This window comes from Apostichopus japonicus, chromosome 5 (genome assembly GCF_037975245.1).
Source record: "Apostichopus japonicus isolate 1M-3 chromosome 5, ASM3797524v1, whole genome shotgun sequence".
Taxonomy (NCBI): Eukaryota; Metazoa; Echinodermata; class Holothuroidea; order Aspidochirotida; family Stichopodidae; genus Apostichopus; species Apostichopus japonicus.
The window spans coordinates 10,506,475-10,534,439 of NC_092565.1; the positions used below are offsets into that span (position 1 = coordinate 10,506,475).

At 36.2% G+C, this 27,965-nt stretch overlaps 1 protein-coding gene and 1 long non-coding RNA gene across 3 annotated transcripts in view; one reads left to right on the forward strand and one right to left on the reverse strand.

Annotated features, from left to right (window-relative positions):
• Positions 1-6,679: 6,679 nt before the first annotated feature.
• LOC139967614 (uncharacterized) lies at positions 6,680-10,982 on the forward strand. Its single transcript, XR_011793055.1, has 3 exons — positions 6,680-6,865; positions 8,000-8,158; positions 9,013-10,982. It is a non-coding gene; the product is annotated as an uncharacterized lncRNA (long non-coding RNA).
• The window catches only part of LOC139967612 (TBC1 domain family member 12-like), a 28,289-nt gene continuing 11,202 nt past the window's right edge, over positions 10,879-27,965 (reverse strand). For both annotated transcript variants that reach the window (XM_071971575.1, XM_071971576.1), the window contains 11 exons: positions 25,682-25,930; positions 25,036-25,118; positions 22,700-22,817; positions 21,717-21,823; positions 20,538-20,621; positions 19,784-19,869; positions 17,873-17,944; positions 17,139-17,267; positions 16,342-16,451; positions 15,686-15,789; positions 10,879-15,193 (listed from right to left, as the gene is read on the reverse strand). In XM_071971575.1, the coding sequence (XP_071827676.1) occupies positions 14,997-15,193; positions 15,686-15,789; positions 16,342-16,451; positions 17,139-17,267; positions 17,873-17,944; positions 19,784-19,869; positions 20,538-20,621; positions 21,717-21,823; positions 22,700-22,817; positions 25,036-25,118; positions 25,682-25,930 (1,339 nt within the window). In that variant the 3' untranslated portion in view covers positions 10,879-14,996. The remainder of the gene's footprint in view (positions 15,194-15,685; positions 15,790-16,341; positions 16,452-17,138; positions 17,268-17,872; positions 17,945-19,783; positions 19,870-20,537; positions 20,622-21,716; positions 21,824-22,699; positions 22,818-25,035; positions 25,119-25,681; positions 25,931-27,965) is intronic.

Here is a 27,965-nt window from a genome sequence, read left to right on the forward strand (position 1 = left end):
CGTGCAGAGTTTCATTTTAAAGTTGACTTGTATACGCATATCAGCAGCAACCGCACGTTTTGAATGAACGTTCTAAATGTTATATGCTCCACTTTTAAATATTTTTAAGTTATTATGACCTGGACAAAACTTTATATTTAAAAGGATGACTTGAGGGCAAGAAATTAATATTGACACTATATTTGCAGACCAAAATGACTATACCTTAGACTGTTTCCTCAGTTCAAGACGCATTTATATAGACCACAGTAAAACAGCTTTGTGAAGTTAATTTATAGTCAACTTTGAACTCAGTGTCTTTAAGTTGAATCTGTAACAATATTGTGTCACCCTTAGAGAAAAGAAAGGATAGTTATCATTTTTTTTTACTTTTCTTTTACCAACATTTTGCAGAGAAAGAAAAAATCCGGTGTATAATGAAAGTGACGATTTGTACGAAATATTATGTACGAAATATAATATTTTAGAAATCCATCGAAATTAGTAGTTGACGGTGTTGAATTGCTTCAATTACATATTTCTTCCTTTCTTGTTTGATAACGTAATCGTATATGTTGCTAGCAATTGGTGACACAAGGAAACACATTGCAAAGCATGTAGCATAAGTGAAGAAAATACTTAATATTATAAGACAGAAGTTTAACTATGGATTGCCTAACAGCTTACTTGTGTTTCATATCATATATTTTTTTTTTCAGGGTATTTATCTTAAACTTTGTTGTAAGACTGCTTAAATTTAGCCAAAGGCAAAATTACTTGAAACTCAATTTATTTATTTTCTAAATGGAAAAAATAATCAATTAAGTGGGGTAACTAAGAGAGAACCGATAACTCAGCTGTTTTGTTGTTGTTGGTTTTTTGCAAATGTTTTGAACTGAATATAATTTGAAAACTATACTAAAGGTACAAAGAGAGATAGAAAGGAGGAGTTGGGGGTCGGGTGGGGTGGGGGGGGGTACGGAGAACATTTACTAAATAAATTTCACACGATCAGGTTTCATACATGGATATAATGAAAAAGTTGGACCTTTTTCAGGTCGACATTTTGAGATCGCTTCATTATACTGATCCTACAATCATGACGACACATTCTAATTTTGTTGAACTCTTCAATCATCAGAACATCATACTAAGAACATAACTCCAACCCCACCTGGCAACACGCCCTTTATGCTAACAACATATAGAACAGCAACGGAAACAAGCAAGGTATTTGTAAGATAGTAGAAGTTTCAAGTGGACGTTTAATGAACTATTTTGCGCGCTCTCCGAAGTGAAATCGTACTTGAGAATAGCGAGTTTGAGTCGCATACACCTTAACTTGTATACAAAGTCGAGTTAACATTCATTTCAAATCATGTAATGTTTCCAAAACAAATGTGCGACGTCATTGATCTGCGTTGGATGAACTGTGTATTTGATTGAATAATTGTCCATTAGACCTATACACATGATATAGTGTTATACTTCTGTATTTATGGGAATTCTCAAATAACCTTTGACATTCCAACTACGTATATCTCCATTACTAAGTTATTGAATTCATTGAGTTAACTTTAGTACTTTGGATAGCCATGCATGAACAACTACTTTCTTAAGTTGAAGCAGGTATTATGGCGCCATGAATACTGTATATGATACACACTTGATCATGTACTCAGTCTGTACACTATATATATATATATATATATATATATATATATATATATATATATATATATATATACTATATATATATATATATATATACTATATATATATATATATATATATATATATATATATATATATATATATATATATATATTAGAATAGTACAATTAGTTGTACAGTGTATATATGTTTTATAATGTTTTATAAAACCAAATCGTTGTCGCAGACAGACAGTGTCACGCATCAGCGAATTGGTTTTTTTTTTTTTTGTGGAATTTGTTTTTTACTGCATGTATATGCTACTTCAGATAATACTAACAATAATGCATACACATCTACAGACGTGCTTGCAATGCTTTGTTGTATTATGTGACAGACGACAACACCACCTTTATAGCCTAATACCGACAATTATACGTTAATATATAAGAAATATATTAATTCCAAATATATTGTTCATTAAATCATTTGCTTTTTTTTTGGTCTCATTGAAGGAGACTGAGATTTTACAGACAAGGTGAAATTTGTCGATCAATCTCATCCCTGAGGTAATTTAAATTCCAGACAAAACATTTGGCAATCATAATATAGGCCTTCCGCGAGGTCCTTGAGAAGGTACTTTCGTTTATAACGTTTTGAGGGCCTGGCATTTCGTTCTTAGTACATAACGCTTCTTACGAAGCTAACTATTTAATTAGCCTCTGAAGAAGATCGTCTATCCAGGCTCTCTAACTTTTACATATTTACCTATACACCGGTCTATTACAGTAGATAAGACAGTTTTTAACAATTTTCTCTTTCTCTTTTTCTCTCTCTATCTTCGATAAAATATTTTTGGTTAGTTACTGAATATACCGTATCGATAAATATGCTGACATCACACAGGTACACATGGAGTAGTGTATAGTAAGTGTTCTGGTCAAAGGTCACCTGTAATTGACTGCGTGTATGCCTTCAGTATATGGAAGGTGTTCTTGATATTATTATGACATCATATGTTTTTTTAAAGTATTTATTTAAGGCTTACTGCCGGACAGAGGTACATTTTATACTCAAGACTGTTTGATTTTGCTTGACAAACAGAAACCACGAGAGGATTAACAAGGTTACTCGATATAGTTGCAGAGTATATTATGCTAGTTGATTGAGGGAGATCCCACAGTTAGTGCACCCGATATGTATACAACGTATAGGCATATATACTTGAATATATATACCCGGTCTAGGCAGACTACATGATATAATCCTGGCAACATGCAACTACAACCGCTCGGTGGTTGCGTGGATGTTATACAACCCTTGACCCTCACGGCCTACAGCTTCTGTTCCGTAAGATATACGTGACTTACCCATACTTCCTTCTCATTTGCCGGGGAGACTGAGACATATAGTTTCCAATGGGAAACGAGACTCAAGTTCATGCTTTGAATGGGTTTGTGTATTTATATATCTGTGAGTTTTGTAGACTAAACGTGTAGTTTACTGAGGAAAATTCCACGACACAACGGGCCTATACATCGGCTGATTGACAATCTTTTGTCTTATTATAGTCGCACCGTCTGCGTCTGTTCCCCTTCATCCGTTACCATGGGTATCAGACGTGACAATATACAGAGGGAGGGAGTGAAACCCAAAACTAACAGCGGCACAAAAATAATAAGTTAGCCTAGACATAAATAGAGTTTACTAAATCGACTCAAAATATGGTTAGGTTATCTATGGGACCCTGCTGTGCAGAGAAAACAACCAAGACCCACATGCTTATATATGCCGACTGAATGCATCGCTCGATAACATTGAATGCTGTGATCTAAGTTACCAAAACATGGTCATCAGCGTAGAAAACCGACAGCAGTAGACCAACCTGCTGTCACTGAGTATATGAAGCTATTGCATGGGCGTCAGCAGGGGTGGGGGTTAAGGAAAGGGGAACACCGTACCCTAACCCTGGAAAATCAAAGTAGAAAAAATAGAACCATAGCATGAGTTTGATCATTCGCTTATAATAGGGTTGTAGCCGTTTATATATATATATATATATATATATATATATATATATATATATATATATATATATATATATATATATATATATATATATATATAGCCGTTAAGTTAGGATAAGCCACTCTTCAAGTATGAATGATAACCTCTCTCTTAACTGATTAAGTGTGGGAATCGCATCTCCTTGGGCTTCCAAATACTTACAAAGCTTTTCATTGGCAAAGCATAAACAATAAGTGCCGAGAAAATAAGGCCTAACAAATGACTCCTATATAACTCTGAGAGGTCATCCAGCGTGAAATGTAGAAAATAGTAAAGCTATAGTTGTCTAGGATAAAAATAGCTAAATTTGGTGAAAATATATTCTTTACATAACTTGTCGACCTCTAGTTGACACTTAAATGTGAAAACAAGACATTACATAAGCATGCATGGGCAATTTGTACATGCCCTATAAACACAACTGACGATTCAATAAGAAACATAAGCAGACTTGTACTTTTGATAAAATACATACCGTAACAAATTCACAGAAAATTTCACCATCGTGAAAATGTAAGAAACTTTTAACAGAATTGATTTTCTGATTTGAGAAAATGTAGGAAACAATTGCAAACAGACAGGCGATTCCATCGTCTGTGAAATCATTGAACAAGTTAAACCTGTCAAAATTGTGAAGACGTAACCAGTAGCCATCCATCACATATCTGACCATTAACCCCTGTAGCACCATTAGTTGAGAATAGAATCAAATCTCCCAAGATTGCCTACCATGGACGTCAGTGCCCTGAGGAAAGATAATCCATCTGAATATATATAAACGTCTAAAAGGGAAATTTCTCAATATCAAAGGGTTTTCTTTTTCTGACAGAGGGTATATTTATTGGCGGCCCTGCAGAGTTTTGGATTATATGGAACTTTGGATAAATAAGCTAGGATAAGTAATAGATTAACAGTGTTAATACACATGTAAGTACAAACATATCACCCAATGTGTTTATGTCATTTTTTCTCCACAATTTACAGTGGGACATACTATTGAAATTAAATCATTATCAGGAAACTAAATATTTGTCTGTTGTCAAGTCGACGTTGCTGGTCTTATTCTCCACTTGTTGGAGCTATAGTTTACCAACAATAGGTGAATCTGAGCCTGAACGTAACGTACGAAGTCCAAACAATTCTGCTTCAACATTTGCCTTGTAAAAGATTCCCATGGTAACCGATTGTGTAAACAAGCTATCAGCTTTTTCAATTAAATTACGGTAGCGTATTAGATATGCCTTTGTAATATTGAAGCAAGGTCGATAAGTTATCAAATATTATTGTATGAAATACCACCCGATTCACATGGTACCATACAATAATATTTTATCATAAGAATATAATATAAAACACGCACAATAATAATTGTTGCATATATAGTATCAGCTGTTCACATACTTTCATACAATAATATTGTACCATAATAATAAAACAATGTAAAACATCCACAATAATATTGTTGCATATAGTATTACCTGATTCACATAGCATTATACAAATTAATATTGCATCATAATAATATAATATAAAACATACACAATAATATTGTTGCATATAGCATAACTCGATTCACATAGTATCATACAGTAATATTGTATCATAACAATATCATTTTTTAATATCCACAAAGGTATCATGTTGCAAACATGGTACAATGATATATTATGATAACAATTATATATATATATATATATATATATATATATATATATATATATATATATATATATATATATATATATATATATTATATTACAATACGATAGTATTGCGTACTAGCATTTGAAACGGTTGGACAGTTAACTGCTCTGCTTTTACGAAAAGTCAAGCGCGCCATCACTTGGGTAGTAGTAAACTATTTGTAAAGACATTATTACGATTGACAGTTTGCAATACGCTATAGCTTATATTATTTTAATGTTAAGTATACAGAAACGTATTTGCAACACTGTCCATTTCATGATCGTGCAGAAACATGGACTTAAGCTAAGCCTATACTCTCTTCGACGAGTATTCAGATAATTATGAGGCAGGGGTGTAACTTCGCACCTATTCCTACTCTCGAGACCGCCACATAAAAGGATAATCCAGAGTAAAATATGACTTATGAAAAAGGAACATACTCGAAGCCTCTGGATGAAATTTACAAGCAATACTCAGTATTCTTGAGATATTGAGGATTGAGTTTGTCCCAGTTTAACACTAACCGAACTTGAAAACAACAGGGTTCATGCCATAGTCGCACAATGACTAATATATTTTGCTTTACTTTAATTTATTTTTCACTTGTGAAGTTATAGCAATACTATCATTTCTGATATTGTTTTCACACTAATTTGCATCCCAAGTTTGAAGTAGAAAACTAAAGGGAAATTTGAAACAAAATCACACGCTTCTGTGTGACGTCACACATGTATATGTTCGCTTTCATGTTCATGTCTACTGCCAGATGTAAGTTATCACGGTAGGCTATATTATTTTTGCTACAGTTAGTTTTATACGATATAGACCTATACACGACCACTAAAAGGAAGGAGTAAAGTATAGGCTTTCTCATTACTTTAGTCCCCAAGAACCTGCAAAAAGGTGGGTGAAATAAGGCGTTAACCTTAAAGACCTGCAAAAGTATAAATATAAACACCATTAGACCTTATACATCTAATTCATTGGGGAATTCAAAAAAAATACGGTATTAGACTAAACCGTTCATTACCCGATTACTATAGGAAGAGTAAAATGACTTATTCCATCATTCGACAAGGCAATCCCGGTGAAGCTATTGTCACGTTCATAGGGGAATCATGGCACCATGAATCCACCCCAAGTTGATGTCACAGCTCTATCTATAAAGGGACATCATATTACTCATCCCCCATATAGGTCACAATAGACGGATTTCATGTTAGCTGTTACAGACTCACTGGGTTTACTTGTGAAGTAGCCTGCAATAAAATAAAGTAGTAGTAATTAAAACGGGACATGTGATTGGTTGGATTACAACCAGGTCACAAAATATATAGAGGTTTTACACTCTTTGATGAGGATGACACAGTTTGAACAAGGGTTATCAGGAAAGAGATAACAAGTCTGAGGAGAAACAGATATTGAATTATTTTTGTTATCGAGGAGAAAACAACGATTGGTTGCAGCACAAAGCAGTCAGGTAAGATTAACAAAAAACAATCACTAGAACCGTCATTTAATCAAGTAAGTGTTTCTATATATGGTAAAGTAAGTGTTCATATATATGGTATTATGCATTTAAAGGCTCCGTTAAACCAGTTAGCGGTTGACGTTAATTGACGGGAATTCTCAAATTTATACCAGCCAATTGCGTCTGAAGTTAAATATTATCCTTTCATTTTGCTTTCTGACATCGCTACAAGGCAAGATTGGGGTAATCGTATTCAGTAACCGATATCGATGACTATCGGTTATATTGTTTTGAAGTAATCGTATAATCGATTACTTTTGATCAAAACGAAAAGTCAGTCGTAAAGTTGATTATTTTTAGCAAAGCAATCGTAATCACGTTACGATTACAACTGATTTATCAATCAATAATTAATAACATAATATAGAAGTGAAGAAGACTTCAATGACACCCAGGGACATATGGCAAGCCATTTTAACATTTACCCCCTTAAGATTACTTAAGTGAAATACGTTCTACTTAAGTGAAATTTAATTCCACTTAATTAAGTGAAATTGTATGTCACTTGAGTAGAATTGAAGTTTACTTAAGTAGAATTGTATTCTACTTTTCTTCAGCTTCCTATATAGGCCTATTCCCCTGTGCCCTGACGTTGTTTTCACTGTTTTACATTCATTTCACAGAAAATGAAGTCATTTCTGTTTCTCATAATCGTGTCCTGTGTGTCTATATTTTCATATATACTCCCCCTCCCCCCACCCCACGCTCCACAAGGCTTCACCCAAGTGACTCACCTCATTGAGGTGCTTTTGAGCTATTCATCTTAATATTCCACCAGTACGTAACTGTTGTATGCCGCTCGGCTCATTACTACCCCCCCCCCCCCCACCATCACACACATGAAGTAGAAAAGAAAAAAAAAGAAGATGAAAAGAGACATTATAATATACTTTTATAGAGTGAATATTAATAGTGAATATTAATATAGCTAAATAAAAGAAGAATGTCTTTATGTTTTGGCATGTGGTTGTATTTTTTCTTAGTTCATTTCTGGATTTCCCCCTGTATTAATTACTATTTTTATTGTTATTATTATTATTATTATTGTTGTTTTTATTATTATTATTATTTATTCCCCGACAGCTGCACTTTTTTCGTGCGAGACGTACAAAGCCTGGGGTGCTAGCACGTTCGACTGTAAATTCACAAATCAATGTTTTCCCGCCAAATATGAATGCGATGCTATTATTGACTGTCTGGATAATTCTGATGAGGATCACTGCGCACATGCATGATGGGAAGGTAAGTTTTAATAATTAACTAAGTTCAAGGCATCGAGGGAGTAAAAGAGTAGTGAGGGGATGAACACTCTTAAAAAATTACAACTTTCCAATATTCAACGATTTCCCAATGCGGAGAACTTAATCGCTGTTCTTCCGGGTTTTGCTCCTCTTTCTGTAAACAACTGCAGTTATGGAACAATGTGAGCGCGGGATTAAAACACGAGTATATATTACTGTGCGTTCCGAGGCAGAAAAAGATGATTGCTTCGAGAGACTGTAATGTTCAAAGGGTAGATAAGACCTCTCCCATCCACATAAGTGAACTGGGCACGGCGGTATTTAAAGATAAAAGTTCTCCTCCAGCAGCCGGAGCATACCAATTATTGTTTATGTATGTCTATACCTTTAAAATGAGCGATTAACGAACCTCATTTAGACAACACCCCACCGTCTTCTACATACCCACCCGCTGGGGCGCAACCAACATTTTTTTGTACCAGTGGGGGCGTACCAAGATGTTATGCGGTTGAGAGGAGGGGCCGGTCTATGGTGGAAGGCCGGCTACCCTTCCCTTTAAAAGGCAATTTCCCAATAACAAGTTCCTGGAGCATATTTGCCCTATATGTACCAGGTTCACTAGTGTAGGAGAGGAGCAACGAGAGGGGTAGTGAGGGAGGGAGGAAGTGGGATCAGGGTAAAGTACTGAGGGGTAGGGGGAGGGGCGTGTAACGATGAGAAGATCGGGAAAGTCTTTTCGACCTCTCCCCGCATCTACTTTCAGACGTGACAAGACACACGACTACATTACGTCTCCGACAAGATGTGTTTGTTTTTCTTTAATTTTACATCTTTTTTTCTTCTTCTTTTGTACAGAGAACTGTATCAAGGACTTTCAGGATAAGTTTATAAAGAACGGTGAGCCTTTATCGATGTATAAATGTGGTAATGGCCAGTGTGTTTTAGGCTGCGCACGATGCGATGGAGAACACGATTGTGTGGATTACACCGATGAGAACGGCTGCTCTGCGGAAGAGATCCTGAAACCTCCTCTTTGTAACTAAACTATATAGTTACCGACGAGCTTCCTCTATACAGGGAGTTGTTTCCATAACAACGAGCTCCCTCTATCTATCTATCTACAGTGTCTTGACAGCGGACTTTAGAAATGGAGAAAAAATTCTCTCAACCAACGTCACCTACAATTATCGTCGAATTTTGCAACTGTACATGCTGAATACATATATATATATTAGTAGTTGTTTTAAATTACGGTTGCGATGTAAAAAAAATCGCCATGGTGAGTCAGTCTTTTCAATCTTGTTTAGTTCAATTCTGTTTGTCAGTGATTAATTTACATTCTTTATTGCATTTCTTTCTCTCACTAAGATTTTATCCCGATATTTACAAACCATTTAAATTTACGTGAAAATGTATTTCTAAAACTCAGACTTTGACGTAAGATTATTTGAGTAAATTCATTTTGCAGACAATTTATGCCTGAATAGATATGAATATTCATGACAACGGACTGATCAGTATATACAGTTTTGGAAGTTTCGTCTTTATCATACACACGGTAATGCAATCAAACACGAGTCGTCCGCGCAAAGGTGGGCCTAGATTCTCATTTCTCACGGACTAGTTTTCGTCGACCTCCAATTTGCTCCTCCCTGCCCCCCCCCCCCTTTCAAACCCTTCTTCTCTGCCATGTTGATCCGTCTGAAAAAAAATCACCACAGGTATAAACACAAGACATACTGTTATTCTGGGGTGGTCGCAGGCACTCTATACTTCCTTATACATTTTTATGACAATGTTCAACTTGACAATTTTTTGTTGTAGATATCATGTGGGAACTGCATCTTAGAAATAATGTTTTTTTTTTGGTAACACAAATATTCATATGCACGAGATAATATCTCCTATAATCATATAAATATACATAATATCCATGTGTATTTAATTGTTTATTTATTTTTGGCAATTGTTTGAAAATAAATAATCAAAGAAAACAACATCCACACAGAAACCTCTTTTTTTTTAATTCATTATTTATTTTGTATTGCCTATTGATCCTCATCAGGATGAACAGCTCCCTCTATTGAGAGTTAATAAAATATTTTACATAATTTATTGAGCAATATGGTTGTCATTATATCCATATGTAATTAAATTTAAGACCAAAAAAAAAAAATTGGAAAAGTGATAATTTTAATACCATATATGAGGAAATACAAGGAATTTTACATTATTTACATTTTCATGACCATATAATTGTGTTCTTCTTCCATATTATCTTCCCTTTTGTATGGTTTTAGAATTTATACATACATACAAGATTGTTCACTGACACTTATAGTACTGCATACATTAAGACTGAATTCGTAACTTTTGCCCTAAATAAAAATTAATAAACAGGGTGTAATTCCGTAAAATGAGAAATGGAATCGAGAAAAAATAGACATGGACCAAAAACCAAGTAGCAGCAATCCGTTATAACCACAACCCTAACTGATACCTTACTCTGCAATCTCTGTTATTACTATTCATGTAGTAAGTAATCACACAATCACTTCAATCTACATTTCTTCTGTGATGAGGGTCATCTAAACCCTGATTCATATAGCGATAAACCTAATTCTGCCTGATGAATTAGCATTAAGGGTCATGTCAACCTTAATTGTGTTGTACCATGCACAGGACAGGACCTGTTAGATTCTTTTCTCTCTTCAATTCAGCTATCTTAGCTTTGATTATATCAAACCAAAAAATAAATAATCCCATAGATTGGCCTATTAATTCTGGAAGATACAACCAAAACTAATAACATGGAATTTGGCGAGCCGGCGACAGTGTAAAACAGACTGCAATCATAAGACTAACATGGTTTCTGGATTGGTGTCTATAGTGTATGTGATATTAAAAGAAAAAAGAAGAGCTTACATAATGATGAATAGAAGAGACTAGAAACCAATCGTCGTACTCCGAAATTTCATCCATTTTAAATGAAAATATATCAAATACTAAAGAAGAATAAAGGGAAAACATAACCATGTTGTAAGAGAGATCTCCAGTTTGTTGGCCAATCACTGATGAAGATGAGGCTTTTCAAACATATTTTATAACTCTCAGAGAGACTCTGGCATATTTTTAATGGAAAACCAGGGATCAAACGAACAATTAATTCATATATGAATGCATGAAAAATTGAGGTAACGTTACAATCAATGAATAAACAATATATATGGCAAATGGACAACAAAAGATGGGGGGGGGGGGTGAGGTGGGGTGGGTTCCTCATGCTGCTTTATAAACTCACAAATAATGGTGTACATTTATTTCCCCCAAAGTTATTCACAAACATAAACTGTGTCATCATCACATACTGGCCAAATGATACCTATAACTCAAGACTTTTTATGTCTTTTCTTTTTATTGCAAAAGAACAAAGAAACGTTTAGCAGAGATTGGAATCAGTGTGCTCTACCAACTGAACTATCCAGGCCTTTAGTTGATGGTGATCCCTATATATATGCCATTTATTTGTGGTGGGTGCACTCAGTAGCCACAGTATCTTCTATACCAGATAACCAGGGATCATGCCCATAGTTTCATTCGCTACAGAGAATATATATATAAAATATATATATATATATATATATATATATATATATATATATATATATATATATATATGTATATATATAGTAAATTGTCTTGTACTTCATCATATTGTTAGCTCAGGTGGTGGAACCAAGACATCTAATGCTTAACCGATTCAAATCCCAGTCTAGCCAATAATGTCTGTGCTCTTTTCATGGTAATAGCTTCCAAGTCAGTATTATGTTTTGAAAATAGCTTTATACTAGAGAAATTTTGATATTAAAAACTCAAAACCGTGAACTGAAATGTAATCTCTGTCCAGAACGGCTTTTCATCACATTTAGGGAGAAATATACTGGATATAAAGAGGGATTAAGAACAAAAATTTTGTTTTTAGGAAGAAGACTAATGAAAACTGTGGGAAAAAAGAAGTATAAGAGAAATTATGCATGAAGCAAAATCCATAGCTTCCATAAAGTTATCAAAAGTTCTTAGAACTGAAATTTTCTTGAATTGAAAGGAATACAGCTACATTTATTGTAAATTCTTGAAGTTTTGATTCTGAAAATACAAATTTGTTTGCAATGATTTGTAAATTGAAATATATATATACAATTTCACATAATCTGTTATCCTTTTCAATGCACAAAGTGAAAGCTTATCTAAGATATTTTTCTCGTTTGTTGGAATATTGAAGACATCTTTTTACAGTGCCATATGATGTAATAAAAATTTATCCATGTCCGAGACGTCTCACAAAAACACACTAGCTAGTGTACTAATCAACATCTCATGAGAAGATATTACCCAAGATTCTAACGTTGAACACAAGTGTGCATTAATAGAGAACTGGCTATATTATTCCGTCCTGCACATGTTGACCATTGACCAGTTTTATCATAGATGGACACCTTAAAACTAAAGGGATCCTAATCTCAACCTGGCCAAGGACAGTACAAGACATATGAACAGTATTAATGAACACAAAGGTTTCACACAGTCTTATCAATACTGGACCAACATTGGATGTAGAAAATATATTGCTATATACATGAATTATATGGCAGATCAATGTGTTATAAAAAGAAGCAGTGCTCAAACCGCCCAGCCACCTCCATAAACGTCCATCTATTCCCATGTCATGGTCCATCAACTAATGAGAGAACTCTCTTTCCCATGTAAAATGTAGTGATCTCAGATTAACAGATCAGAACAGATTAATCATGATCATCAAAAGATTTACAGATCAGAGGTAATGCCAACTACACACATCTCAGATTATTAGATCAGAGGTATGGATATCATCACACATCTCAGATTAACAGATCAGAGGTAATGACATCACTCATCTCAAATTATCAGATCAATGACAACTACACACATCTCAGATTAATGGATCAGCGGTAATGACATCCTCACAAATATCAGATTAACAGATCAGAGGTTATGATATCATCACATATCTCAGATTAACAGATCAGAGGTAATGACAACTACCCACATCTCAGATTAACAGATCAGAGGTTATGATATCATCACACATCTCAGATTAACAGATTAGAGGTGATGATGTCATCACACATCTCAGATTAACAAACCAGAGATAACATCTGATATCACCACACATCTCAGATAATGGATCAGAGGTAATGACATCCTCACACATCTCAGATTAACAGATTAGAGGTAATGACAGCTACACATACCTCAGATTAACGGATCAGAGTTAATGACATCCTCACACATATCAGATTAATGGATCAGAGTTAATGACATCCTCACACATATCAGATTAACAGATCAGAGGTAATGACATCATCACACATCTCAGATTAACAGATTAGAGGTAATGACAGCTACACATACCTCAGATTAACGGATCAGAGGTAATGACAGCTACACATACCTCAGATTAACGGATCAGAGGTAATGACATCCTCACACATATCAGATTAACAGATCAGAGGTTATGACATCCTCACACATATCAGATTAACAGATCAGAGGTTATGATATCATCACATATCTCAGATTAACAGATCAGAGGTAATGACAAGTACCCACATCTCAGATTAACAGATCAGAGGTTATGATATCATCACACATCTCAGATTAACAGATTAGAGGTAATGATGTCATCACACATCTCAGATTAACAAACCAGAGATAACATCTGATATCACCACACATCTCAGATAATGGATCAGAGGTAATGACATCCTCACACATCTCAGATTAACGGATCAGAGGTAATGACAGCTACACATACCTCAGATTAACGGATCAGAGGTAATGACATCCTCACACATCTCAGATTAACAGATCAGAGTTAATGACATCCTCACACATATCAGATTAACAGATCAGAGGTTATGATATCATCACACATCTCAGATTAACAGATCAGAGTTAATGACATCCTCACACATATCAGATTAACAGATCAGAGTTAATGACATCCTCATACATCTCAGATTAACTGAACAGAGGTTATATTTCTAAACCTCATGTTAAGAGGTTATGAAATAGTTGCTATCACATTACATAGATACCCTGTTTAAACTGCACACCCACATTATCTCCAAAAAAACAAAAACAAAATATAAAAGGAAACATCTTAATGCTTTAAATGTTGGTTTAAATTGATCTGTTTCAATATTTTGTTAAATATGAATGTGGATTCTCTGTGTACAGCAATGATTTGGTTAACTAAAGCGCAGTAACTTTAACTTTATTTTAATTCAAGATGACTAATAGTTCACTAATGCTTTTTTTTCCTCAATTTCTTTGTCCAATTGAAAGATACCAACTCATATGCTACTTTGTCACTGTCATAAGTTAATATTGCATAATAAAATGAAAGAAAATCGATAACATTTCCCAAACCTTTGTCCTTTTAAATGATAAGTACCAATGATCAGGGATTGATAATGGAAAGAGTAATTTTAGGGAAGGGGGGGGGGGTAAATAGTAAATACTTTATATCTACAAATTTTCACATGATACAATTTATCATCTCCTCGTTCCATTCCCAAAAACTACAGCTCAACTTCTTCATCTGTATTCTGATTCCCTCGATGCACGTCATCGAGTAATCTTCTTTATAATCCTTTAAATGGCATTATAAAGCTATTTTGGACCGACCGGCTGTATTCTATAGACACCAGTCTCGTACGATGAATCAAGCACAAAGTGAGATACGGTGAACTGTGCTTTCGGTAATGATTACTTCATCCGTTGCGGCTAGAGGGGCGTCAGCTGTTTGTGGTCAGGGCTTGAGCCAGATGACCGGCGAGAACCTCCTTAAACCGCTTCTGATTGTGCATGTCGATCTCTTCGATGGACTGGAAGAGATCCTCTGAGCTGAGTTGCGAAGGTAGTTTGCTGAGAAACTGGGCAATCTGGATAAAGTCCAACTGTAGAAGTACCTCCTCATAGTGTCTTAAAATACCTGTCAAAAGGTGAAACGTAAAAGTTATCTTACTTTCAATCCTACAATTTTACCTGCTGATAGTGGCCATAAAAAGTAAAACAAACTTCTATTTTTTTACAATTACTTATCATTTTTGTTGTTGTGGTTAACCCGCTTATAGTCTTTCTGAAATGAAATTAAAGTAACGATTCATCGATGCAATCAGATCAGCCGGCTCACAAGATTTATTCCGCTTTCAAGTACCTGCTGTATGAGAGAGACATTGAAGCCTGTAGGAAATCAGCCGTTCCAGTCTTTGTTACATCCTACTTTCCTGTCGTCGTCACAGAAATGATCACATGATCAAACTGTCAAAACAAAATCCTCCATCTCACTCTACAGTCGTATTACGACACTGGAGTTAATTATTTTTCATATTTTTTAAATTTTTAAATGAGAATATATATATATCAATAAAAAGCCAAAAGTTTAAGTCAAGTAGCATTTTGGAGAAGGTCGCCATCTACTTACCGAGAGCTGTCCTGAAGAGGAATTCTTCGCCGTCTCTGAAGAAGACGTCTAAGATTACGCAAGCTACGTCCAATGGCATGGATTTAATGTACAACGTGTACATCCTACAGATTGACAATCAAATATCACATAAATGATTAGGTCATAGGCTGGTAAAGTTATTTTCAAAAAGACATGTTTAATACATGAAGGCAAATAACAAAGTGGAGTGTTAGCTGTTAGCTGTGGAGTGTTAGTGTTAAAAGAGTTAGCTCAGTGGTTAACGCCGGTGCCTTCCAATCATAAGGTTCTGAGTTCGAGTCACTCCAAGATTAATGTATGTCGTCCAGTAATAGAATTGTTGACAATTAACAATTCATAATCAAGGACATTAAATATGAATGTAAGAGACTGACTTTGGTCAGCTTGCCGCTTTGATAAGCCAATGAGGCTTCTTCGCGAGTTCCTGCTTGCAGGAGGATCTAAAATACATACATCAGGTATCGCACTGCAAGAGAGCGATGTGAAAAATGGGCAAAATTGCTGTATTCCAAGTTTGGTATACAGGAACCATAGCATATTGTGAGAGAGAAAATCTCAGAGCCTTCCAAATTAATACACAAAATTTGGACAATTAAGTTATTCCCTATCTTACTCTGGTAAAAGGTAACACTTACCAATCTATAATGTATATATCTGGAGTTAATTTCTGTTCTTGGAAGTGTTCATAAAGTCTGGGCATGTTTTCTTGAAAGTATTCTTCATATGTGGCAAAATATGCGTGCATCTGGAAGGAGAAAGTTACACTTGGTCAAAACATACTACATGGAGAATACTAACTAATGCATCTGTATTAATGAAGTCACTTTAATACTTACAACAGGGATGGTTAATGTGGCTCTCTCCAGCGTTTTCTACAGAGGGCACAAGTAATGCGACCACAAGAAGAGCTCACCAGTGTGCTAACACCGGATAAAATTGCATACAGACATGCTTGGTGATTAAATAGTTCAAGCTTCCTCTTGAGAAGAGTTTGGCCGTACAAAAAAAATTGCTTTAGGGAGCAAAAGTTGTTAAGGTGCTTAAAACAATTTTTTTGACTTAAACCATGACACACATGACTACATTTACAAGAGACTGCTCAGGTCCCCATTGATACACCTGGATGAAGAGAGGCAAATAAGATCAGATGCCTTAGCAAAGAACACAACAATATGATCCAGCCAGGACTAGAACCTGTGATGTTCTAAGTCCATTGCTATATAAACCCCATGACCATCATCCTCTTAAAAATTGTTATCAAATGTTGAGACTTTTGTTGAAACTACTGAAGTTATCGACAGTTAATTGCACCCTTTTTGTCGGATGAGAAGGGGGAAAAAAAAGGAAACTTTTTCATCCGATGATCAGTGCTCGTAGGACAACAATTGCACACCAGAAAATGCAAATAACTCTACGCTTCAATTCTACTTACGACTTGCTGGTCCAATCTGAAGAAAGCTAGCTGGCAAGATTTGTTAAGTAGATTTGCAAAGCAGTGGAATGCCTGAGGTGGACTAAGGTAGAGAAGAAATACGGCAGCGATAAAAGACATCCCCTGTACCTGTGAACGGATGCAGCGAAAGAGAGAGAGAAAAAATAGAGTAGAAGAATAATACCAAAATCAGTGACGGAGATCCATGTGTATTAGTTAAACCAAGTTCTTGGCTTTGCATTGATCCAACAGCACTAATAGTGACGATATTCAAGATATGAACAAATCTTCTTCCATGAGCGAAAGCATAATTCATGATTTACATCACAAACATTCCACCCTCTAAGAGGTAAAGGGAGTACAGAAGATAGATGTTAGACCCTGCTTAGAGGTTACCTTTTTTCATATGAGTCAATATATTACATTGCTATGGTAACAAAAATGTATATTGCACAGTTTGGATGACATAAATAACGTTAACTTTTCACAATTACTACGTGGATAGTACTTCAAATAACTCAACCGAGAGTTTAATCATTGCTGAGATGTAGGTCATGGACCAAATCAGGGTTGCAAACAGACACTAAACAGTCTACCATCTGTGGGACAGACGTCTCAAAAAGTTTCAGGCCATCCGAGACGGAGTGACCCTACGTGAGTGACGCAAAGAACGTGGATCAAACCCACAGGATCGACTACGATCAACGTTGTGTCCTGGTTGCCAAGATACTTACATAACCGACGTCGGGTCTGTAACAAGCATAGGCACCCAAGACGCTGTGTAAATAGTCGTAGTACGGGCCACCCTGACAAAGATACAAAACAAGGAATCAAGATTTAAGAATATTTGTAAAGAGAGGCATGCAAAATTAAATGAGAGTTTACAAGAGTGATGATAAACCCAACCATTTTATCTTCTACCAATTAAGAAATATCAAAATTGCTATTATTTAAGGAAGGTCACCCTATTTTTCATTTGAGAGATGACAAGAATTTGGTGATTTTGTATTCAAGACAAACATTTTCAAAAACAATGTGATAAACAACAGATTAACTTCATCATCACATTTTCTGTTCCTTTTTTTTGTGATTTTATTTCTTTTCTTTCACAAGAATTGTACTTGCAAACACTGTTGGTAAAAATATGAAAAGTTCTTAAATAGCAAGAATTATTTTGGTTAGATGGAAGGTTAGACTGACATCAATCTCCACTTTTTCCTCAAACTGCGAGAGGAGAAACAGACCAGAAGTGAGAAGTTCATATTTGGTGGTATCTCTAGGTACACCAACACCAGACAAAATTGGCAGCCACCTCAGCTCCCAAAATCTGATATTTAAAAGCTTTAATATTTTCCACATGAAAAGAAGATATTTTCCACGGTACATTGGTGAATTATTTCACGGTTGGAATGTCACCCACAGAAATTAGCCATGAAGATACCCTGCCTTTAGTTTTAAATTGTGGCAAACTTGGAATGCGTCTAAATGGGTTCTTTGTAACATCGGAAGAGGAAACAATCAAATAACAACGTAAACAAATACAAAGACGACGAAATACAAACAAATAGAGGAAATAAAACAGAAACAATCTCTTTCTCTTTCTTTGTTTTTACTCTATCCCAGGTGTCACTTTGGAGGGTTGCCCAATGATGACGATCGCTACGCAACTTATCTATATAGGATTGTTTACATGGAAGTGACACTCAAGGCAACATCCTGTAATAAATCAGGTCACCATCACAATACTTCATGTTATATTCCTCAGATCTGTCTGTATTGGTTAAAACCTACCAGTTACATTCTCCTCACCTCACAAGCAACCTCCTTTAACCCCCCAACCCCCCCCTCAACCCCTCCCATCCATACACCCAAACAAGCTAATTCCCAACCAGTTTATTAAAAGAGAGCTACCCAACTTTCCAAGTATTATGCATTGAAAATAGGCCAAGATTTGCACAAATATTAGACACTTTGCTAACAAAAAAAAAGTAAAAAAGAAGCCAGGTTTTAAAATTCGACTGGCTAAATTTCTCACTGGCATTTTTCTGAATAAACAACACACATACATCAGTTACTGTACAGGATCCTATGAGAGGAGCCCAATAATATTTACTGATAATAAGCAGTAAATACACTGTTTTAGTTAGGAACAGAAATCAAGCCAATTCTATGACTGACGGTCGTTAACAGACTCATCATGAGTTTATGTTCTTAATATCTGCTGGCAGAGAAATTCAAATGGCTATTTTTTCTACTGGCAAACAGTGACAAACTACTGGCCATTAAGCCAGTTAATAGCCCAAAAAAATGTTGAGGCTTGCATTATCTTTGAAATCTATAGAGCTGTGACCTAGGAATGCCAATTTTGTTTGAAATTGCAGTGGGTGGATACAATTATACAGATTTGGATAGGTGAAAAGTATGAGACTAGGAGACAGAAAATGTGACTGATTTCCAAAAAACATTCCTTTTAAATGAGTAATGGAATAACTGATTGGGTAATTTGTAGACAATGTTGTCACCCAGAAGTCATTAGTTCAAAACATCAAGTTTCCAGCCATTAATTTCATTGCTCTTGTCCAGCTTTCTAAAACATGATTTAAAACAGATGATTCTCTCAAGGTTATCTAACTTGCTAAATTTACCTTTTGAAAGATGCATAGATTAGGAAATGTTCTGGCGATGTCTAATTTGATCACATCTACACTGTCCTCTAGACTCCCCGCTTGAGCTGAAAAGGGGTTAAAAAAAATGTATCGCATGAGAATAGACAAATGTGCACAAAAACACCATAAAAAAGGAAGGGAATAAAAAATCATGTAGGGATTTAATTACAAAATAATAAACAATCCTGCTCTTACACGAATGGGTGAGAATACTGTAGATGAGATTGGCGATATCAAACTAATAATAAATTCTCATTAAGGTACATCTACATAGTTGATGATCATTAAAGAAACATTAATTAACATGAATTAAAACTGTAGATGTGTATACAATAAAAATTAAATCAAGTAATACATGACATCAATTTATTTTTGTGGCGTTCTTTCCACAAAAAAAAAAAGATTTGTAATCAACCCAGTTAGGCCTCCAATAGTTAATGACAATAACTGCAGAATTTGTTTACGATTTCTAATATGCAAATGTATGTTAGGCTAGCTACCTCTGCAATAGAAACATGGTAGGTCTGGCCTAAGTGTACACATTTTGTCTTGAAAAAAAATATATATAATTTCCAAAGATTTACAGCAACTGCAGGTTAGAGGCCATTCATTCAGGGATTAGAACAATCACTTCTGCTAAAGCCTATTTGACGAGGAGAGCTTATAATTGATGGAATTAAAAATTTGGCGAGTTAAGTGATTATTTAGGGGAAATCAAACCAATCTATTCTACCTTCTTCTGATTCTCCATCTGAATCTAGGTCACTGATGTATTTTATCCTGTCCCTGGCTCTTAAAAGGAAAATCTCAAATAATTCTGCAAAAAAAAGAAAACATTAGTGAAGTAAAATAAACAATGTAGGATGCAGAAAGTGAGACTGTAATGTGCTTTATCTGTTTGCTAATATCATTACTAGAATTATGTTTATCTTGTCAGGGCTGATAACAGACAGATTTAATTTTCCGCATATTTTATCTATCACTAGCGAAAAAATGTTTCCATGGTGATGGTTCTCACTTTTCCTGAGCTCATAGCTCCAGATAACAAACTTTCTGAGGGTTTGTGATGACCGAACTGACATAAAATTACAGTGCGTTGATTGCCTTTAACCCGCTTATGTTTAATATTTGATTCCAATTCTCAATTTCTATTGTTCTTAATTTTGAGTTTAAAAGATAGAAACTACAAATACAACTGTCTTAATAGCTGTGTTGATAGCACACATTATTTATGTAGTCCCTCCTGTTGTCTACTACCCAATAATGACTTTCACTGCAACAGATATTTCCATGGTGGGTGAGATATGATTCTCTCTTAAAGATCCATAGCACTGGGTTACTTAATTTCAAAACAGCTTTCTGAAGGGTTTGTGGTGAAAGATGAAAAAAAAAAAAAAAAAATGAAAAAAAAAATTGCGGATATATTTTAACTCCTTATAATGCTTAATGTTCAATACTAGGTTCAAGTTTTCAACCACAAGTGTTTTTAATTGAGTCAGATATGATTTGATAAGTACTCGTTGGTTCTATTTAATAGGGTTACCAGACAGGTGACCAGGTCCCCCTCCCCTTCCCCCAAGAGGGTATTTGCTTTATACTAACTAGATCAGTATTGTCCACTTCTCAATAGAAGGTACGACCGCAGTGAAAGAGACATGTTGCTCAAAATTATCATATATAATTTATCTAAATAGGTTTTGATACGGCTGCAGCTAGCCATAAAGCTGTAGTATCTTATTCAACATCACACAAAAGATCACAGCCATTGTTATATTTAAATGGCACCCAAAAAAGGAGCAGGAAAGCAGGGTTATCAAAGATTTTTCGCAAACACCTGCCACTTTTTTAAACCAAGGCATTGGGTGCAGCTAGGAAATGAACAGACTGATCCTCTTATCCCTTTCTTTAATACCTGGTGTGATATTGAGTTCGTTGCCGATTGCTAACATCCACACACGACCCCTGACACTTGGAGGTATTCCTTGCCACCACAAGTCTCTTGCCTTCTTGTTATTTTTCCTGTACAAAGGAACAAAGGAAGGAAGATCAGTAGGATTACACATGCAACGTAAACACACTGGAAATTGACTGAGACTTCTGATGTAATCTAAACAATGGATGGTACCTTGATTCCTTATCATAACAATGCATCCAAATCTTTCTTTCTCTTTTGGCCTTTGTAGACCTTTTTGCCTTTGCACAGGACGGTACCCCAGGTCTCACTAATACCTTGGGTTTTAATACTTTTACTGTTTATTCTAAAGTTTTGTATTACTTACATTATTATAGTAGCAATATATATATACTATAGTACACCTATACCGTAACTTACAGCATGTTGTTACTCGAGTTTCACGCCTGAGCGGCGATCGTCAGACAAATGGACGTAAACGGTCGTGTGACCCTATTTTATCCTAGCATGGTTGGCCGGTTTGTTACCATGGCAACACTTTGAAATGAGCTCTGTTTTTTTGTATATTCTGTCCTTGGTGCGCAAGGATTGCCAGCTTTTCTCCTACGCAGAGGTTACACTGGCCCGATTCCCGTTTGTGTGCGTTCCATTCGAACACACACATTGCAAATGCACTTGGTGCATACGGTGTTATATATATACCACTAATTCCCATCGTCTCTTAGGACTCTCTCTCCCAAAATTTGGAATGTGGCTCAATTCAATAGAAATAATGCTTGTTTAACCAGGGCTCTAAATGAACTGAATGCACCAACATCAAATTTTCGTTGATGCCCCCCCCCCCCCCTACCACTATGCCACATTGCCCTATCAAAAACAAACAAAAATCACCCCGTACCGACATTGACTATTGTAAGCTTTTATGTTTTTCAAAGTTTATTTTTTCATCATCGTTGCTGATATTTGTTCTTTCTGTCACTTACATGGTTTCCCAGTTTGGTAGTATCTCATCCTGCCATGTCTGTAAGTGCATCTGTACACCATCCTCGTGTCTCAGTCTCACCTCCAGCTCTTTCAGCTGCTTTTTATGGTCTCGCACCTCTGAAAATATCCAAATAAAAATAGACATGAATCAAACCAAACTACAGCCCACGGAACCAAACAATAGGTTTACGAGTTCGACGACGGAATGAGAGAGGCCTGATCGTCAAAGGTCATAAATTTATTCTATGGATAATTAGAGAATGCATTCGTCGCATGCACGGAGAGCCAGGGTAACTGAGGGGGTAATGAACATTTTTGCACTCTGGTCAAATGTTTGTGATGGAAACCTCCCAATCTGGCTGAGATTTTGCTGGGCTGATTTGCGATCGACAGTGTATTAATGTCTACGCTCAATAAATACACACTGCCGTGTAACCAACCTGTGGAAGGTGGTGACACAATTCAAAACTGGGATTGAAAGAGTTCCAAGTCACAGAGGCACTTCCTTTGAAACTGTTTGTCAGGTTTGAAGTTTACTTGACTGCAGAAGGCTTGAAATCCCTAACTTATTGATCAAAAAATAGAAGGACGAATCACTTTTTCAAACGATGGTGAGGAGGAATGAGGTTGGCACCAAACAAGAGGTCTTAAATGATCCAAAGTCCATCCAGGGAATAATTTATCTGGGTAACGCATCGCAAAATGCTCATGCAAAGTGAACAACTTGCTATGCAAGTGCAAACATGTATAGCAGGTTTGTGCACAGGAACGATAGTACAGTATTTTATGAGAGACATTATTCAGAGCTGTTCAAACTCCTACACAAAATTTTAAATCTAAAATTAGAGATAGTCTTTGCCTTTAACATTTTACAAGCAGGAAATAGTATCAGTTGAATGTAACGTCACATTTCCTATGAAGATTTGAAATAGGAATAATAATAATAATCATAATAACTGGTTACTCTAACATTTAATAAGAGCAGGTCAACATCTCAAAGCATGTATTAAGATTGATAGGGTACACTGAATGGTTTCAAATGGGTATTACTGTAAATGACAGATGGGGAATCTATTCCCTGCTCGAATTAAGTTTCTGATTCTTTTCGATCTGTTATTATCACACCACACAGGGATAAACCGAAGACCACTCTTCGATGGGAATTACATTCAGTTTGACTCAGCCTAGGTTTCACCAACTTTTCTCCATATTCCGCTCACAACTGGCTGCTAATGCCTTCTCTCTGGGATTGTGAAGTGCCAGGTAATCAACCAATGGCGCTCTTTGCTTCAAGAGAAGTGTCGTACCTTTGGACTGTAGCTCACGCCTGTCCATTCCTTTCAGTTTGGTCTCTAAATCTTTGTGACAATTAGTCTATCAAATCTACACCAAATCCAAACAACTTGAATGAATTCCAAAGCTAAGACACCTTCCTAGCCATTTCTTAAGTCATAGCAAAAACTAATCGGTGAATGATTTTATTTTTATTTTTAAAATTTTCATTTTAATTAGTACACTCTCTCACATTGACGTGAACATTGAACACCGAGTCATATATTAATTGGCTACTGTAAATGATGACCATTGGAAAGTTAAAGCTCAAGAATCGAATCAAGATAAAAATATGGTACGGAAAAGGCATCAGATCGATGCAAAATATGTACTTGGGGGGAAACAAGATTACACTGTGTGTTTCAACACAAAGCAGAATGTTTTGGTCACAGTGTAGTTGTACTTCTATTGCTTGATTATGTCACACTGTTACAGTCCTTATGGTATTAAACAAATGACACAAGTATTTTCATCACGCATGACAGTTTCTTTATCAATGTTGTTCATCCATAACGCGGTTAAAAAAATTACTAAGGTTCTGCTTAGTCCTAAAACTGTAAGTATCGTTTGCATAATTTGCAACCAGATAGGATATATCTGACCTAACTCAGAAGACTATAAAACCAAGACATACAACCCATAGATGCAATGTTGGGTGTCCCATGAAAAACCGATCCGAGAGAATGATTTAAGACTCAGATGTGCAATTAACATTTGCTGGAGATTCGCTTTAACGATTTGTTAAGAGTTTTGATCACAAAGTGACAGTTCTGCGTACGTTTATTGCTTCTACACACCACGATTCCCCAAACCTTGTCGGTTTGGGGTTTTACAAGAGACGAAACTTACCTGTCCCCCGGTAAACGTATGCACTTTCCAATCTGCCTATTAAACTACACTACTGGAACATTTTAGTACTGCACACTCACTTTATGGGCACCGCCCACTACTGTACCTGTTCTTCTTTCCCAATCTACCGTTAGGAAGTTTATCAGATTCATACCTTTCTTTTTGGCACCTCTGATCATTTCTTGATATTCCAGGACGTGTTTCTGCTGTTCTTCTGGATTCTTCGCTGGCAAGTGTCTAAAAGAACAGAAGCAAAGAAAAAAAAGTTTGAAAGTAAAGGACGAAAGAAACCTCAGGTAGTTGATGCTCTAACCAAACCAGCAACCGCCTTTAACCTGTACCGGTACCTGCACAACATGTGTGTCGAGAAAACTGCTTCCAGAAGATGAAGTCCAGAACGGAGAGGAAATGTCCAAAAAAAAAGGGATTCAACGAAATATCGTCACCAGAATACGTCTGTACTTCAAGAATGGTAGAGGAAGAGGGTCAAGGGGGCGCAGTGCTAAAATATTACCAGTTTATTAGGCTAGCAAGATGGGAAGGTGCAATAGTACAGTTGAGACAGGTAAGAGAGGAGCCCAGAAAATACAGAATTTGAAAAGGAAGTTCTTATACAGTGCTTGAAGAAGGTGTTAAAGAGAATAATCTTGTTCCAAAAGACCAATCACCAAAAGGAAATGCAGTGGCCAATTCTTGGATGAAAAAGTCATAAGAGTTTACGACTTATATAACTTTTCTTTTTGTTTTCAAAAATCGATGAAGAAAGACTGTGTATAACAACCAGACCGAGTTTGACTTACGGTGGCCTGTTCTCAAGAATAAGAGCAGTCGTTGAGCTGGCATACGTCAGACCAGGTTTTCTGTTCTTCCAACTATTTGAGGAGGTCGGAGGGTGGGTTTGGCCCTTCTTCTGTCGTTCTTCTGCTATCTGCTGCAGACTCCTACCGGGGCTCCCTGGCGGTGTCTGGCTTAAAGATCCCCATGATGGATCCACACCAGGTACTGTATCCGTGTTGTTGGCTGCTTTGGTGGATTTTCTAAACGGATTTCTGTCAAAACAAGGAAATACCGAGATTCGTTATATGATGTGTTCAGTAACTAACTGTAACAATTACATGCAAAATTATCCTCTTAAATTTGCCCTTTCTTATCCACGGGTCCAGATTGTTTATATACTGCATGTAAAAACTTAACCAGTACAGTCAGTGCCATTTTGAAACAATGTTTAATGGTTTAACGGCAAAGTTTACAGAAAGTGTGTTAGATTTGCTGATACAGTATAAAAATAAGTTTAAATTAATAAATAGTGTTTCCTGAGGTGTACGAAGCCAACAGAAGCTGATGAGAGACCCTATTAATGTATTAATGAACACCTGCTTATCCCCAAGCCTTCGCTCTTCGATGAGTCTTCAGAAAGTTACGAGGCAGGCATGTAACTGTCACACCCATTCCAGCTACCGGGGACCGCCACTTAAACTCCCCATCTGACAGACAAGAGTGTACCTTCAGCATCCGACCGTACATATTTATAAATAGGACATAGTACATGGACAAATACATACATGTGACAATGTGCTATTGACACACTGATTTTAAGCATTTACACTATACAAAAATAGCTCTGTACAGTACAGTAGACCCTGACCCTAACTTCAGGTTGTGATGAGAGAGAGCAATAGGGCACAATGCACCAGTGACTGGATGAGGACAGGGCTAGAAAGGTTAACAAAGTAGGACGAGAGTACAAAACTGTGAGGAGACAGGTAAGTGAGGAGTGAAGTAAACCTTATGATATACTATACTACAGTACAAGAAGAATTCAAATCTGTGAGTACATACTAGACAACTAATAGACAGACTTGTACTATACACAGGTAGCTGGGAACTACAATGTAAACACCGGTTTGATAGATTTCGTGTCAGGATTCTTAGTGCGCAAAAGTGACAAAATTTCCGGCTGACGATAAGTAATAAGTATACAGTACTTTATCCAATGGATACATTGCCATATACTGTAACACTGCTGCAATAATTGGTCTCTTGGAATGAGGAACCAAAATAAGTCACTTGAAACTACACTTAATATATCCTCGAGACAGTGTACTATGTGATCAAGTCAAATTGTTGATTAGTTGAAAAACACTCGCACTGACTGAAGGGCAATTTCCCTCCATATTAATATCTCAGAGCTACACGTCACTGAATGTACAAGTAGGATACACGTTGTGTACATGTGGAATGGTTGTACCGATTGACTTGACCCAGTTGGAATCCTGAAACAGCTTAAATATTGTTACAAACAAATCAACAGAAGTGTTCTCATATTTAAAATGTAACTGTGCAACTTCCACTTAGGGCATTACAATTCTAGACAGTCATCACCAATTCCCTATGTGCACACTGTCAATAAAAAATCAGAAATTTTAACAAATAACATGGGAAAGCAAAAAAGAGATTTGATAATCCATGGCACAATGACATATCAAATTTGACAACACTGTCTGCCCTTGTCTGACGTGACATTTAAGCTTAAGTATTTCACAGCACGTTTTCCTGTTTTCACAGTAAGGCAAACATTTCTCTGCTGATGGGGAAAGTCCTTTTGTGGTGAAATATCGAGAATCTTTACTTGTTATATTATTATAGCTAGTGGTATTACGACACCCTTTAATCCTACCGTTATTTGATCTTGTGACAAGAATTTTGAAACTGTTTTTTGGGAGGATGCCAGGAAGTCGGAACAGTAGAAAATCAAATATTGGTTAAAATGCTGGCAGCAGAAAAGCTTGACACATTTATGTGAAAAAAGGGAGCAGATGTACAGGGAGCACATGAGTGTGAGTACAACAGCATGAGTGTGAGCACAACAGCACGAGTGTGAGTACAACAGCATGCGTATGAGCACAACAGCATGAGTGTGAGTACAACAGCATGCGTATGAGTACAACAGCATGAGTGTGAGTACAACAGCATGAGTGTGAGTACAACAGCATGCGTGTGAGTACAACAGCATGCGTATGAGTACAACAGCATGAATGTGAGTACAACAGCATGAGTGTGAGTACAACAGCATGCGTATGAGTA